The sequence below is a fragment of the Hipposideros armiger genome, unplaced genomic scaffold (assembly GCF_001890085.2).
Source record: "Hipposideros armiger isolate ML-2016 unplaced genomic scaffold, ASM189008v1 scaffold_80, whole genome shotgun sequence".
Classification (NCBI taxonomy): Eukaryota; Metazoa; Chordata; class Mammalia; order Chiroptera; family Hipposideridae; genus Hipposideros; species Hipposideros armiger.
The window spans coordinates 2,583,863-2,597,233 of NW_017731430.1; the positions used below are offsets into that span (position 1 = coordinate 2,583,863).

At 42.8% G+C, this 13,371-nt stretch overlaps 1 protein-coding gene across 1 annotated transcript in view; it reads left to right on the forward strand.

The window, feature by feature from the left end:
• The first annotated feature begins 990 nt into the window (after positions 1-990).
• Positions 991-13,371, forward strand: part of PI15 (peptidase inhibitor 15) — a 26,547-nt gene continuing 14,166 nt past the window's right edge. The window contains exons 1-2 of the mRNA XM_019643594.1: positions 991-1,108; positions 1,651-1,959. Of these exons, the coding sequence (XP_019499139.1) occupies positions 1,687-1,959 (273 nt within the window). The 5' untranslated portion in view covers positions 991-1,108; positions 1,651-1,686. The remainder of the gene's footprint in view (positions 1,109-1,650; positions 1,960-13,371) is intronic.

The following is a 13,371-nucleotide window of genomic DNA, read 5'->3' on the forward strand; positions in this document are numbered from 1 at the left end:
TCTTGGCTCTTGTCTTGCCAGACATGGATTTTGCTCCAATGGCATCTTTCTAAGAGCACTTCTGACTGTTGGCAGCAGCTGCTGCTGTTAAATTCTTCATGGCCTCTGTGCTGTGCCCTCCAATACACTTCCTGAGAAACTGAGCCACTCGCTGCTTAAAATTTCAACTATATGCTTCCAAACCTGAAACAGATGTTATCTTGGCTGCTGTCATTTGTCATGGGCTTGTCTATTTGCATTGCATACAAGGCAGGTTAACGACAGGTAATTTGCTGCCTCATTTTGTAAAGAGAAAAAGGGAGAAAGGGGGAGAGAGAGAGAGAGAGAGAGAGAGAGAGAGAGAGAGAGAGAGAGAGAGAGAGAGAGAGANGAGGGAGAGAGAGGAAATTAGAGAAATAAAGCCACTTGGAGAAGGAGTACAACCACAGAGCATCTATTATCCTAATATCATATGTTATAGTCTGGCTACTACTGATTTGCCTGGCACCCCTCTCAAATCATATTTGTGGCCGCCCAGATGAACTAAGTGAGCTCATCTTTTCATTTAATATCAGCTTGCTCTTTTCAGCTCCCATGTCATTTAGTGTCTTAAAAAAAAATGTACTGCTTGTTACTCAGTCGTCTGTGTTTTCAAGAACTCCCAGTCTTTTTTTTCTTTCTTCTTTTTCTATGGGAACCAGGAACTAGAAACTATTAAATGGGGGAAAATGAACCACTCACAGAGAAGGTGGAAGCCCAGAGAAAAAAGGGGTTTGTATTTTATGGTTTGTACTTTGTAAGCCGTGGGTGTGACTCAATTTCCTCACCACCCACATAAAAAAGGTTGCCACCCAATCACTGTTTTTTTTTTTTTTCTATCCCAAACCCCTCCCCTTTGATTTTGGCTAGGGGAGACCCTAGGAAAGACTGCCCTTTCTGGACGTTGCCGACTGTGACATATAAAAGCTGTTAGCTGCTCCTGGAGCCAGCAGCAGTCAAACCTTGCAGACTTTTGCTCTCTGAGAGTTTGTAATAAGACACACTCCTCTTACAAGAGTTTATACTACAACCTAGCAAAGAACTTTAAATTTTTGGAAGAACAAAACACTCATTTTGGCATTGTGCAGAGGTAAGCTGTTTAGTTCAACAAGTTTATTTTGCATGCATTGATTTTAAAGTAGCTCACATTTTTTTTTTTTAGAAATGAGATTGGATTATTATGACTTTTTGTATGTGTTCTATCATTGGTGTCCCCTATCTGTCTGGGAGAAATGATCAGCACATTGTCTGTTGTTACCTGGGATGCATTTCTCCTCTTCACTCTCAAGAGGAATTGCAATTCCTAAAAATTTCCCTCTGAAAAGAAATGGTCCAGGCATTTGGGGGCAAGGGGTTCACATTCACTTTAGGCTTAGTAGTCAGGCTGCGTGTTCGTCTCTAGCTGCAGGAAATTCCTCTTAGGACTCTGCCTTATAACACCAAGTAAAATGTAAAAATGCTACTCTAGGTCTCCTAGGTTTGAGAGTTCAATATGTGTTTGGATTGTTATTTTTTTAGAGAAAATCAAATCAAACCATGCTCTCACATAGTGACCTGTAAATTCAGATTCTCTGGCCCTCCTTTTTTTTGTTTTCCTTTCCTAGACCCTAACTCTACCTTTCTGATTTAAAGCAAAGTGAGCTCGGTGGCCTGTCGTCCACCCTCAGAATGACAGCACTCTCTGCCGTCAGCAGTGCGCTCCTGTTCTCCCTTCTCTGTGAAGCAAGCACTGTCGTCTTACTCAATTCCACTGACTCATCCTCGCCAACCAATAATTTCACTGATATTGAAGCAGCTCTCACAGCACAGCTAGGCTCTGCGGACGTCCCCAAAGCCAGGCGGAAGCGCTACATTTCGCAAAATGACATGATCGCCATTCTCGACTACCATAACCAGGTCCGGGGTAAAGTGTTCCCACCGGCAGCGAACATGGAATATATGGTAAGAGGAATTCGTTTTCTTTAAGTTTGGAGTGAGAATGCTGTATTTAAATTGTCTGTTACAAGGACCTAAAAAGTGTTTGCATGGTATGAGATACAGGGTGCGGGGGGCTTTTGACACATTTTAACTTAGAGGAGGTTCTTATGTGCCTGGTAAGCTTAAGTGCAGCTCCATCATACAATTAAGGGGTGGGATGGAGGAGTCTAAGTACCTTTTGTGAGTCCATAACCATCGATGACTCAGGTCTTATATACAAAACGCAGATAAAGAGTGGGGTATGCTGACTGATCACATTTGGAAGGTCCACTTTTTAAAGAAAGAAATTTCACATGGAACATTTTCTGTGCCATGTGAACCTACCAGCTAAAACCTTTCTTGAACATCATTTTTCTTTTTCAAGTTATAGGTTTTGTGGGCGCGATCTCTCCTCTGGGTAGGTGTCTTTTCCCTTTCTTGGGCAAAGCTCTTTCTGACGCTGGTCTGTTTGTACCTCCAAGAACATGCTGACTTGTTCCTCCTGCTGATTTAGGGCTTGTCGCTCAGATCCCAGGGCGGCCAGCACATGTGGACACTGTTCCAACATTCTTTGCTTGCTCTTAAAAATAGTCTCTCTGTGTTTAAATCATGTTACTTAGAGAGTTAAAAAAAAAAAAAGAATAAGTTGGTATTGAAAGGATAGACGTCTTTTTAATGTTTCTTTCTTTTGGGTTTTGAATTTATACAAGCTTATGGTTTAAATCCCAGCGCCTTCCCAGAGCACAGCGTGGAGACTATTTAAAGGCAGGGAGGACCACCAGGTGGGGTGGGCAGTGGTGGTACCAATAACAACGTTTCCTGAGTGCGGACCTGAAATTGTGGGATTTCTATCAGATTATAAATTCATCTGTTTTATTCAAATAAGTTCTTTAGGTTTGACTAAATGCAGATATCAGTGTCACAGGAAAACTAAATACTTGCCAAATCTTAAGAGTCATAGTTCACAGAAGCATAATTTAGTCTCTGAAAAATGCATTCTCCCAGGACTTTTTAAAGAAAGGAAAAGAAAATGCAATCAGAGGAAAAGCAAAATAGTGCATGAGGGGCAATGCAGTCACATGATTAAGAATTTGAGCTCCGGAATCTAAATGTTTGGGCTCACACCCCAGCCCTGGAATATAAACTGAGTGACTGCATTGCGTCATTGCATTTCATTTTCATCACCTCTAATATGAGGATTAAGGGAGCGTCTGCCACATAGAGCTGTTATGAGGAACGCATGAGTTGAGTGGTAGAGCAATCAGACCAGAGCCTATAGTGAAATAAATAGATGTTCAATAAACACTGAGCTTGGATGGGTTTCTGAGAACGTCTGTGGAGAGCGCCCAGTGAAAACCTAGTCAAGCTCTAAAAGCAGAAACAATTACACACATTGAAGAGGTGTTTCTAGGTGATGCACAGATGTAGAAAGAAGAGGAGCAACCATGTTTTGAAAGTTCCCAAAAATGATGAGAGAAGTGTGCATAAGATTCTGTGTGAGCTCAGAATGGTATCACGTCCAGGTTGCAGGTTTGGGGACTGCTTCCTGGAGGCGGTCACATCCCTGAGACTAAGGTGAGAATCAAGACGACTGCGCCGGCTTTGGAGACAAGCTTGTCTGGGCTGCAGTCCTAACTCTGCTGCTTCCCTTGTGGCCTTGCGTAAGTTCCTGAAGGTGTTAAGACCCAGTTCCCTTATCTGTAAAGTGGGAATGATAACTTGTGAAACAGCCAATCTGTATATAATGTAATTCACTGTTTTAATGATCTTGAGGGAAGAAGGGTCATCTCCGTAAAGCTGTAGGTAGGGTACAACCCAGCAGAAATAGCTTGGGAAAAGCCACATTTTTCTAGTTGTGTTTCTCCACTGATCAAGAATTAATTCATTCCACATGACTTTATTTAATTGCATCTATGTGCCAAGGACTTGGCTAATTGTTTCCACAGATGCTCGTTTACTAGCTTACGTTTTCCCTATGAGGTTGACTGTGATCTGCATTTTACAAATAGAATCACTCAGGCCCAGAGGGGTTAATCATTAAGCCAAGGTACATGGATCACTATGCATATGGAACAGGGTCTCTGGGATTAGGCTTTTGCTGTGTGTAATTTCAAAGCCTGTGCTTGTATTGGGAGCATCTTTTCATTTGCTAGAACAGCAAATGTCCCATGGTTGGAAACCCCTCCCCCCTCAGGTGTCAGACTAGCTTGTTTCCTTCTTTAGAATGCCAGTTGAATTCCTATAGTATTCATCTTCTATTTGTCATTCTCCTCTTATCTGCTTTTTCAAATATAGGAGCTACTGCAGACGACTTACTTTGGTAAGAACCAGATACAGTGCTGGTTATATAGTAGATGCTTTCTAAGTCCCCTAAGTCCTCTTTAACTTCATTAATGTTAATGAGAAACAGCAGCAGTTACAACACTAAGTTCTAGAAAGTAACATATGACTGTCTCAAGTGATCATGCAAACACTGCATAGAGTTCGTTGGCACATGTATTTATTCGCCTGCTATTTATTGAGCATTTACTACATGGTAGGCACGACTCTAAGCGCCAACAGAACAGACACTCCTTGGCCATCTGGGTGGGGAAGCAGACAGTAAACCAGATCCATAAGTAAATGACATAGTACATTAGAAGATAATAAGGTTCTGAAGAAAAACAAAGCAGGTCGTGGTGAGGCTGCGAAATTTAATAATGGTCTGGGACTTGCTTAGTGAGAGTGTTGTGGAGAGAGGTGAGAGAGTGGGCCACACTGATAAATGAGGAGACATCATTCCGGGCAGAGGAGGACAAAATTGATGAGTTCAGTTAGAAAAATACGCTCCATTTAGTGAAATCATAGGACTCTGAGTAAACAGACCTGTTAAAATAATTCCTTGGATCCCTCACAGAAACTCTGAGGGGAGTAGAATATATAATAGGTTGCTTGTAGGTCAGATGTGGCTGTCATCGGTAGGCCAGGTAAACAATATAGACCTCGATTGAACATTGTTACCTTTATTTTAACTTGTTCGACATTGATTTGGATTGTTAGCAACTGGAAAATGTTCCTAACCTCTACTATGTAACTCAAAAACTTGGGACATATAGCTCACTACAGCCACCAGCCACGTGTTCAAATTATCCCCGTCACTGAGGGATATCACCACAGAGCCTCATGGAAGATGGTCTTCAATTCAGGGCTCTTCCTAACAGCACCAGCCTTATTAGCAACCCCTCTCATCCCCAACTTTTCTCTCTGAACCTTTTTTTATGCCATTTCCTCTCCTTCTAATGTCACCTCATTGATGCCTTCCATTATTTATAATCCTACCCTTCAAGTTGTAATAAAAAATTTATATCCTTTAGTTATATTTTTTACATTCACAACCATAATTTCTCCATCTTCTGAAGCACCGTAACCTATTAGGCTCATCATACTGCTCTCATCATAATTGAACTTGATTTATAACTATTTGTGTATTTCTTGCAAACTTCTCAATTTTAAGCTTTCAGGGTGCTAAGTCTATGTTTATTCATCTTTGTATCACTAGTTGGGCAATTTCTTGCCTATAGACATTGCTCTACCATTATTTGATGAATTTAGTTGCAATCCCTAGGAATTGTTTTATATTTATAGGTAGCATCAATTTCATTACAGTTGGCCCTCTACAGCCTCAGGTTCACCATCTGTGGATTCAACCAATCGGGGATCAAAATTATTTGAAAAAAATGTTACATTGTTGCTGATGTGTGCTATGTAGTCAGACCTACGATGTACAGGCTTTTCTTTTGTTGTCATTATTCCCTAAACAATACAGTCTAACAACTATTTACATAGCATTCACACGGTATTAGGTATTATAAGTAAGCTAGAGATGATTTAAAGTACACAGCAGTATGTGCAGATGTGATATGCAAATACTACGCCATTTTATATAAGGGACTTGAGCATCTGAGGATTTTAGCTATCTGTGGGGTCCAAACCCCACAGATACCAAACCCCAAAAATAATGAGGGATAACTATATTATTTACATCTTAATAGAAGTTTTTCATCATTTAAAGTCATATTTTATCCCATGCACCCAAAATAAAAAAGTTTTATATAAATTCAAAAAAGTAATAATGTAGATAGGGCTTCAGATATGCAAGTCACACTCCTTTACTCTTGACTTCTGTTTTACAATTAGTTTATTGACAAATTTCCAGAGTGCCTTGGACACCAGCTGTTTTTCATTCTTCCTAAGGGCAGCTTAAACCATGACTCTCAACCGCAAACCACACTAGTTTCTTAGAATAAGAATTATCCCCAAAAGAATGAAATGGTGAAACTCACACATGGAGTAAAATTTGTAGGAGAGTCTCTGAATCCAAGTCAATTGGATAAATTAATTAACAAAAATTGAAGTCCCTTGATGAAGACAGGCTGACATCCAGAAATAACAGAAAACTCTGTCTGTAAAGTATAAACAAAACAGACAAAAAAAAACCCCAAAAAACCCAGGAAGAGAAACCCACTGAGCATATAAATCAATATAACACACGGCTGCACAAGATTGATGTCATAAAAGAGGTCCAAAGAAATACCATGGAGAAGTCAAAGAAAGAAGTGCTAATCTCTAGTTGGCAAAATCCTGAAGACTCCTTGGACGAGAGGCATTTGAAATAACTAGGAAGGGGCAGGACTGGCTGTTATGGTGGGTTAAACAGGGCATGAACAAAATCGCCAGGAGGCAGAAAAAGCCTAGCGCGTTAGCCATGTTTTTGAGGAGTCTGAGAAAAGACTGAGGATCCCTTAATACAACAGCTTAGGGAGGCTGTGGAGGTTTCACCCGGGTCAGAGATGCATTTTAGAAAGATGACCCTGGGCCGGCCGAGTGGCGCGATGGTTAAGAACTGGCTTGGGATGCCAGAGGGCCCCAGTTCGGATCCCACATATGAGGGCCAGTGACACTGCCCTTCACAGCTAAGATGCTGAACAACAGCTCAACCTGGAGCTGGGCTGCCATGAGTCACCAGCGATGGTGTAGGCTGCAGCCCCTGTGGCAGTGGGTTGCCATGGGCTACCGTGTGTAGCCAGCAGCCAGCGTGAGCGGCCAGCAGCCACAGTGAGCGGCCGTCTAGAGGCCAGCGACTGATCTGCCTCTCCCGGGAAGAGCGCAATGATGGTGCCAACTTAGGCCAGTGAAGCAACATCCTCCACAACTAGACTGAAGAACAAAACGACAGCAACTTGTCTGTTCCCCTTCCCCTAATTCCCCAGCACTGTTCCCTTCCCCCCAATACCCCAATAAAAATCTTTAAAAAAAAAAAAAAACAAAAAAGAAAGATGACCCTGGCGACTCATGGAGTTTAGATTGGCAGCGAAAGTGAAAGGAGTTTAGATTGGCAATCAGTGAGTCAGGGGTGCCCTTCCTTTAGGCAGAGGTAGGGAGGAGCGGGCATCTACATCCACACACAGTGACAGGTCCAAGCCACTGAGTGAGTGCAGGGCTTGAGATAGCGTTCTTCCCAGATGGCGCAGACTGGTGGGAAGGCAGGCGAGGGGCAGCGTGAAGATACGGATGGATATTAACTGAACAACTTAACACGGAAAATAAAAGGTGTAATGTAATTTCTAGAAGACGACATAGCTATATTAATAGCATGGCCTATTTCATTTGTTTGTTGTTGGCAGAGCTAAAGGACTATGGATGGCTTTTGGGCATTTTCCGAAAAGAGAAAAATACTGATTACCAAGTCTCAGCAGGTAGTAACATAACAGGAAGTATGACTCCAATGAATGAATGGAGAATAGATTAATCCACCCTCAGAAACAGCCAATAAACTAATTTGCCTACGATAACTATGACTTGGGAATAATGGGGAAAAAAGTGCTGATTTCGCTTATTTGGGCTTTCTGTGGGAGAGAATGTATATAATGCAAACTACTGTTTTTCTTCATTCAATAGTTGTCTAAACACTTGTGACGTCCATCCTTGTTATTTTGCAAAACAATGAAACCACGGATTGTCCCAGATGGCACATTTCCTCTCATTTGGGAAGGATAACTCAATTTTCTTGTTATAAACATGAGAAATTTGATGTGTCTTACCTAAGTCTTCTCAATGAATGCTTTCATGGCCGCTAGAGCGCCTCCAGAGAGCCTGGCTGCCAGCCAGCAGTGAGCTGGGAGACTGCTGACAGGAAGGAATTTCTCCAGTACACTGGGAACTGCATTCCTGTTCTAGATGGAGAACCTTTCAAGTGTCTTGGCCCTCAGTGGAGACCGGGCACGTGTTGTAACATTTGCTTTCAAGGTGCAGGTTGCTTAGTATCGCTTGGTGTTATGTAAGAATGCTCAGCTCTCCATGTGTGGAGCTGGCTGAAGGTGGAGAACATTTTGTTTGTGACCATTTTGAATACAGGCTCTAAGAAGCGCAAACGTAAAAGCAGGAACAGGGTGTGATTCAGATCGTCACCGCTTGACGGCACACTGGAAAGCTGTGAGTCCCTCACACGGAGGCCACATATATGGAGACCTTATCTCCACATTTCCAAACATTGCTGTTTCAGTGGCAAATGACATTTGACCTCATACAACAGTGCAGAAAAAGAATGTTGTCGCCTTCCTGCTGAGTACTGGTAGCAAATAGCATCGTATCTGTTCCACAGAGTGCTCTCAGTAACTATTTGTGGCATGACTCAATGAAGTCTTTTCGCTTCTTCTGGGCATCCCCGTAAAGAGCCGGTGGCTATGGCTGTCTGGTGGGCGAGTGTCATTGGAAAGTCAATCACTCATTCCACAGTCTCTATTCATGTGCCTGTCACCGGGCTGAGGGGCTCGAGTGGGGGGTGAAGAGAAACCCTTCATCAGGAGGCACTGTGGATAGACAAGTGCGTGAGCTGAGGGCGAAAGCAGAATAAATACATGGCGCTTTGGTATCACATGGGGGTTCCTAGCCCAGACTTGGACTTGGGGTAGAGAGTCAGGGGAGGCTTCCAGAAGAAAATGACTTCAAATACTAAAGATGACAAATAAATAGAAGTTCTATAGGAGGGAGTTCAGGAAAGAGACGCAGTGTGTAGTAAGAGTGAGAGGGTGTTCCAAGGAGGTGCATGGTGTATTAAGGCAAAGATAAAAAAAAAAAAATCAATGCGCCAGGTGGGTACTAGACTCATTGGCAAGATCCCTTTGTAGATTATATAAATGTCTAGCCACTGTGCTGCACACCTGAAACACATATATAATAATATGGACTGTCAACTGTAATTGAAAAGAAATGAACATCAATGTGGCTTGGATGGAGTGCATTAAGGAAAAAGTGACGTTTGATGAGGCTGGGGGAAGGCATCAAGAAGCTTGTTGGGTTTTAGTCTAAGATCAAAGGGCATTACGAAAAGTTTTAAGCAGGGAAGTTATGTAATTAATTTGCATTTCCGAAAGGTCATTCTGGCTACAGGAAGAGGAAGGGAATGGAGAGAGGCAGAGATCAAGGCGGGAGCACAGTCCCGAGGCAGTTATTCCCTTTGTCAGCCCCGGTGAGAGATAACCGGATCCCTCAATAAAGGTTAAGGCCTTAGGGCTGCGACAAAGTCACTTTAGGGATGAAATCCATCGGAGTAAGTGATTTACATAATGAAGTGGGAAGATGATTTATAGGATGCGGCAGTGAAGAAGGTGAAGAAGGACGCCTTCATTTTTGACCTGGATAGCTGGGTTTCTCTGAGCTGAGCAGCTTTCAGGGAGCCTTTGAGTGGCTACAGGTTTCTTATCCAGGGTACACATCTACACAGGCTGAAAAAAGTAGCGAGTGTGTGGGAGGGAACATACTTCAACTACAAAGAACTTTGGATGGGAATATGCTTTGGTAATCCAAATGGACCCCTTTGCACAATAGGGGTAGGGCAGTGTCATGGAGACAGGATGGATGGGTGATTTTATGTCTGGCAACCTACTCAAGAATTTTTGCAAGAAAGTTTCATGTTTGTTCGTTTTTGTTTTTGTGTTTTAGAATAAGTGCTGAGGCTTAAATCAACATGAATCCAAATCTGTTTCAGGGGCCTAAATAGAACCAGGCCCATCTAGACCTTCCGACACATTCAGAGTAAGGTTTTTCTGGAAACGAATCAAAGGGCTTCAGAAAAAAAGCAGTTGACTAGTCTGGCTGGCCTGGTGTCCTGAGTTCAGTCCGTCTGAAAACCATTTACGAGTCAGTCAGTGGCCATTAAATAAATAGCCCTGAACTTGTGGTGTTTCATTGTCCATGAGATTTTCTGCAGAATGGTGAAGTGGGAGAAAGACTAACGGCTTAAAATGGTCAAGAAAACACGTTTGGCACAAAATACCCCCTCGAGTGAGGCTTGGAGGGATGGGGTTCAAATGTTTCCAGTGCATGTTACCCAGCATCTAAAATCAGGTACCAAGCATTGTTTTTGACACTCATATGAAAGAATGCCCAGCAAGTTGTGTTTTCAGACAAAACTTTTCATGACTTTTAAAATTTCACACCACATACTCCAAACTGAAACAGTCCAAAAATGTTACTTAAGGGCACATATTTTTTCCTCCTAACAAGTGCATCAAATTCACATTTCATTAAATATGGACATTCTATCAAATCTGTGTCTGCATTCCGGGGAGATCATGTTTTCGGCAGGGTAGGCGGAAAGGCATTTGAATTCTTCTGACCAAGTGGCCAATGGCAAGATACGGGGTTTGCATGTGTATCACAGGAGAGTTTAGCAATCAAGAACCAGTTTTTAGATTATTGTAACACTAAATTTGTGGGGGGGGGGGGAAGATTAGCCATCAGTGAAAATGCCTTCCTGGCTTGTGACTCCAGCCTTAAATGATAGCTGATAGGCATTCTATTTCTCTGGAGAGAAGGACTAGTGATAGAATCCACCCACAAATGGTCATCAAATTTAAAGATAAAACATATGTGAACGAGGGATTTAAGTTGGGGAATTAATACGTTTTAGAACCTCTAAAACGTTCTCTAATGTTTATCTTCCACTGTCTGATGTTATTTTCCCTGGAAGCAAGCTCCTTGTTATCTATACACAATTCTGTTTCTGATTATTTAGTTGCTTTAGGGTTTATCTGTTTTCACTTTATCTGATTGCATGCTTAGTTGGGATTAAAGCTTGATGTCTTTTAAAGTTCAGGCTGCCAGATAACATGATCAAAAGGCCACCTCGCACTGCTTCCCATTTTAGGCAGCTTTCTGGTTCCCGGACACCATTCATTCCAGGGCTGCAATCCCCAGTACTGGTAACATCTACCATTCAGCATTAAACTCAGCCTGGCGCTGCTAGAGCTGGGCTAAGTGCTTTTTAGTCACGATCTCATTTAACCTGCAACGGTCTTGAGAAATGAGGATGCTTTCCCTCATTTAGAGACAGGAAACCTGGATGAAGCTTGGAGAGGAAAAGTAAGTGCTCCAAGGTCCCAGAGCAAGTTAATCAAAATGATGAGGATGCAGTGCTATTGAGAACAAAGCACATGCTTTGAAAGACCGTACAATACACGCTGCCCTTCATGCGTTCAGCACCTGCTCGGAGGGATTTCCCAGCATGCACCTCATCTGAGGGCATGACTGACTGTCAGAAAGCATTTCCTCTTGTGGAATCGAATCCTGTTCCCTGTGCTCTCTTTTGGCCACCAGACAGGAAGACTGCGCTGTAACTGAGTTTCCGGTCTCTGAAGGCTGTGAGCGTCTGTGTCGTAGGCCTTCCACCTCCAGTCACGCAGCTCTTTCTTAGCCCCCAACCCTTTTGTGCTAAATGCCTGTGCACGCCACTTCTAGCTGCCGGAGCACTGGTAACATGGCTATCAGGTCGGAATGCACAGTTCTCTGCTTTCTGAAAATCCTGGCCAAGGTAAGAACTGTGTCATTGAAGACATGGAGAAGCAAGGTACTCCCCCGCCCCTTACGCCACATAAACACGTGAGTGGTGCCAATGGGCTCAGCTTGGGAACCAGAAGCAGTGTGACCCTGGTCAAAGAAGGCCTGTCACCTGGGGGTCCTCCCTGGTGGGTTCCAACAGTGCAGGAACAGGTGAGACTGACCAGGGCACAGCAGTAATGAGAAACGTGTCTCTATGTGTCATGTTTTTGTGTCTGCATCCTAGTGGGGCTGGCAGGTTGGCTGGGCACAGATCATGGTCTCATGAACTAAGTCACATGTAGGTCACATGGGTGTTTGAAATGACTGGTTTAATGTGATTATAATGGAAAGAGATTACCTGACTTTAAAATTTTTTTAATCTTTTTGCTCAAGATTTTAGATTTTCAGGAAGTTATGCATATAGCTCTTCTACATGGCACTTCTGATACATCAGTTAACAAGGCCATGTAGAGTGCCTCTGATTTCTAAGGAAGCACCACAAACACCATTTGTTATGTCTGTATTCATAACCATGTGGCCACAAACTACATGTTTCCTTCACGGGAATTAGTCTCAGGATGAATGATGCTGGCTTCTTTGTATGACGACATACAGGGCAGTTTCTCTACCCCTCTCACCCATAATTCTGTCTTCCGTGAATACAGAGAACAAACATCCTCCCAGAGTTTGGCACCCAGTGTCTGTGACAGTGAGACAATTTCCTGATGAAGTGTTATTTTTATTTTTATCAAGCCTTGGATCAATAACAGGTCAGAGCTGAGAGGAAGGACACTGATGTTGCTTGTAAGTGAAAACGAGCAGACGCTAACTACCAGACATGCCTGTTTCTTCCTCAGCCCCTCATGCGGTGTGGAGTATGTGTGTGGGGCGGGGTGAGCAGGGGTGAGAGAGGAGTGAGGCGGCCCAAAGTTCTGTGATCAGAATGACAGCGCACCAAATAAGGCTTTAGATAATTAGAGTTAACCAGAAGAGCCCAGAACCACTTTGCAAGGACACACTCAAGGTCCCCAACTCTGAAATTTTGATTCAGTAAGTCTAGGGTTGGGCTAGGCATCTGCCTTCTCAAGCATTCCCCTAGAGATCCTGGAGTAATTTCCCAGGTGCGAACTCTAAAATATGCTTTAAGAACTATCTCAGGTCATGGTTCCGGCACAAAATTGAGATGAGGGAGGTATACTGTGGTCAAGCATCCACTTGTTTATCAAGAGACTATGTGCTGAAAGAATTAATAATAGGTTCAACCCAAGGAAGAATTATTCCAGAGATCATTTCTATACTGTCACAGAATTTCACTTGAATATTTATTCAGCGCCTGTTTTCAGAAAGCACCTGTGGGCACTAGGGGTGAGCTACAGGTGTATTCAACATGGAGTGACGCATGAACCTGACTGACTAAGGACACTTCAAAAGAAGCCAACTTTTAGAAGCACATGATTCTTTTTGAGCTTCTTTGTAATAATAACAATGTCACATACATGATATGTGTAAAGCATCATAAACAATGAATTTATATAGTGC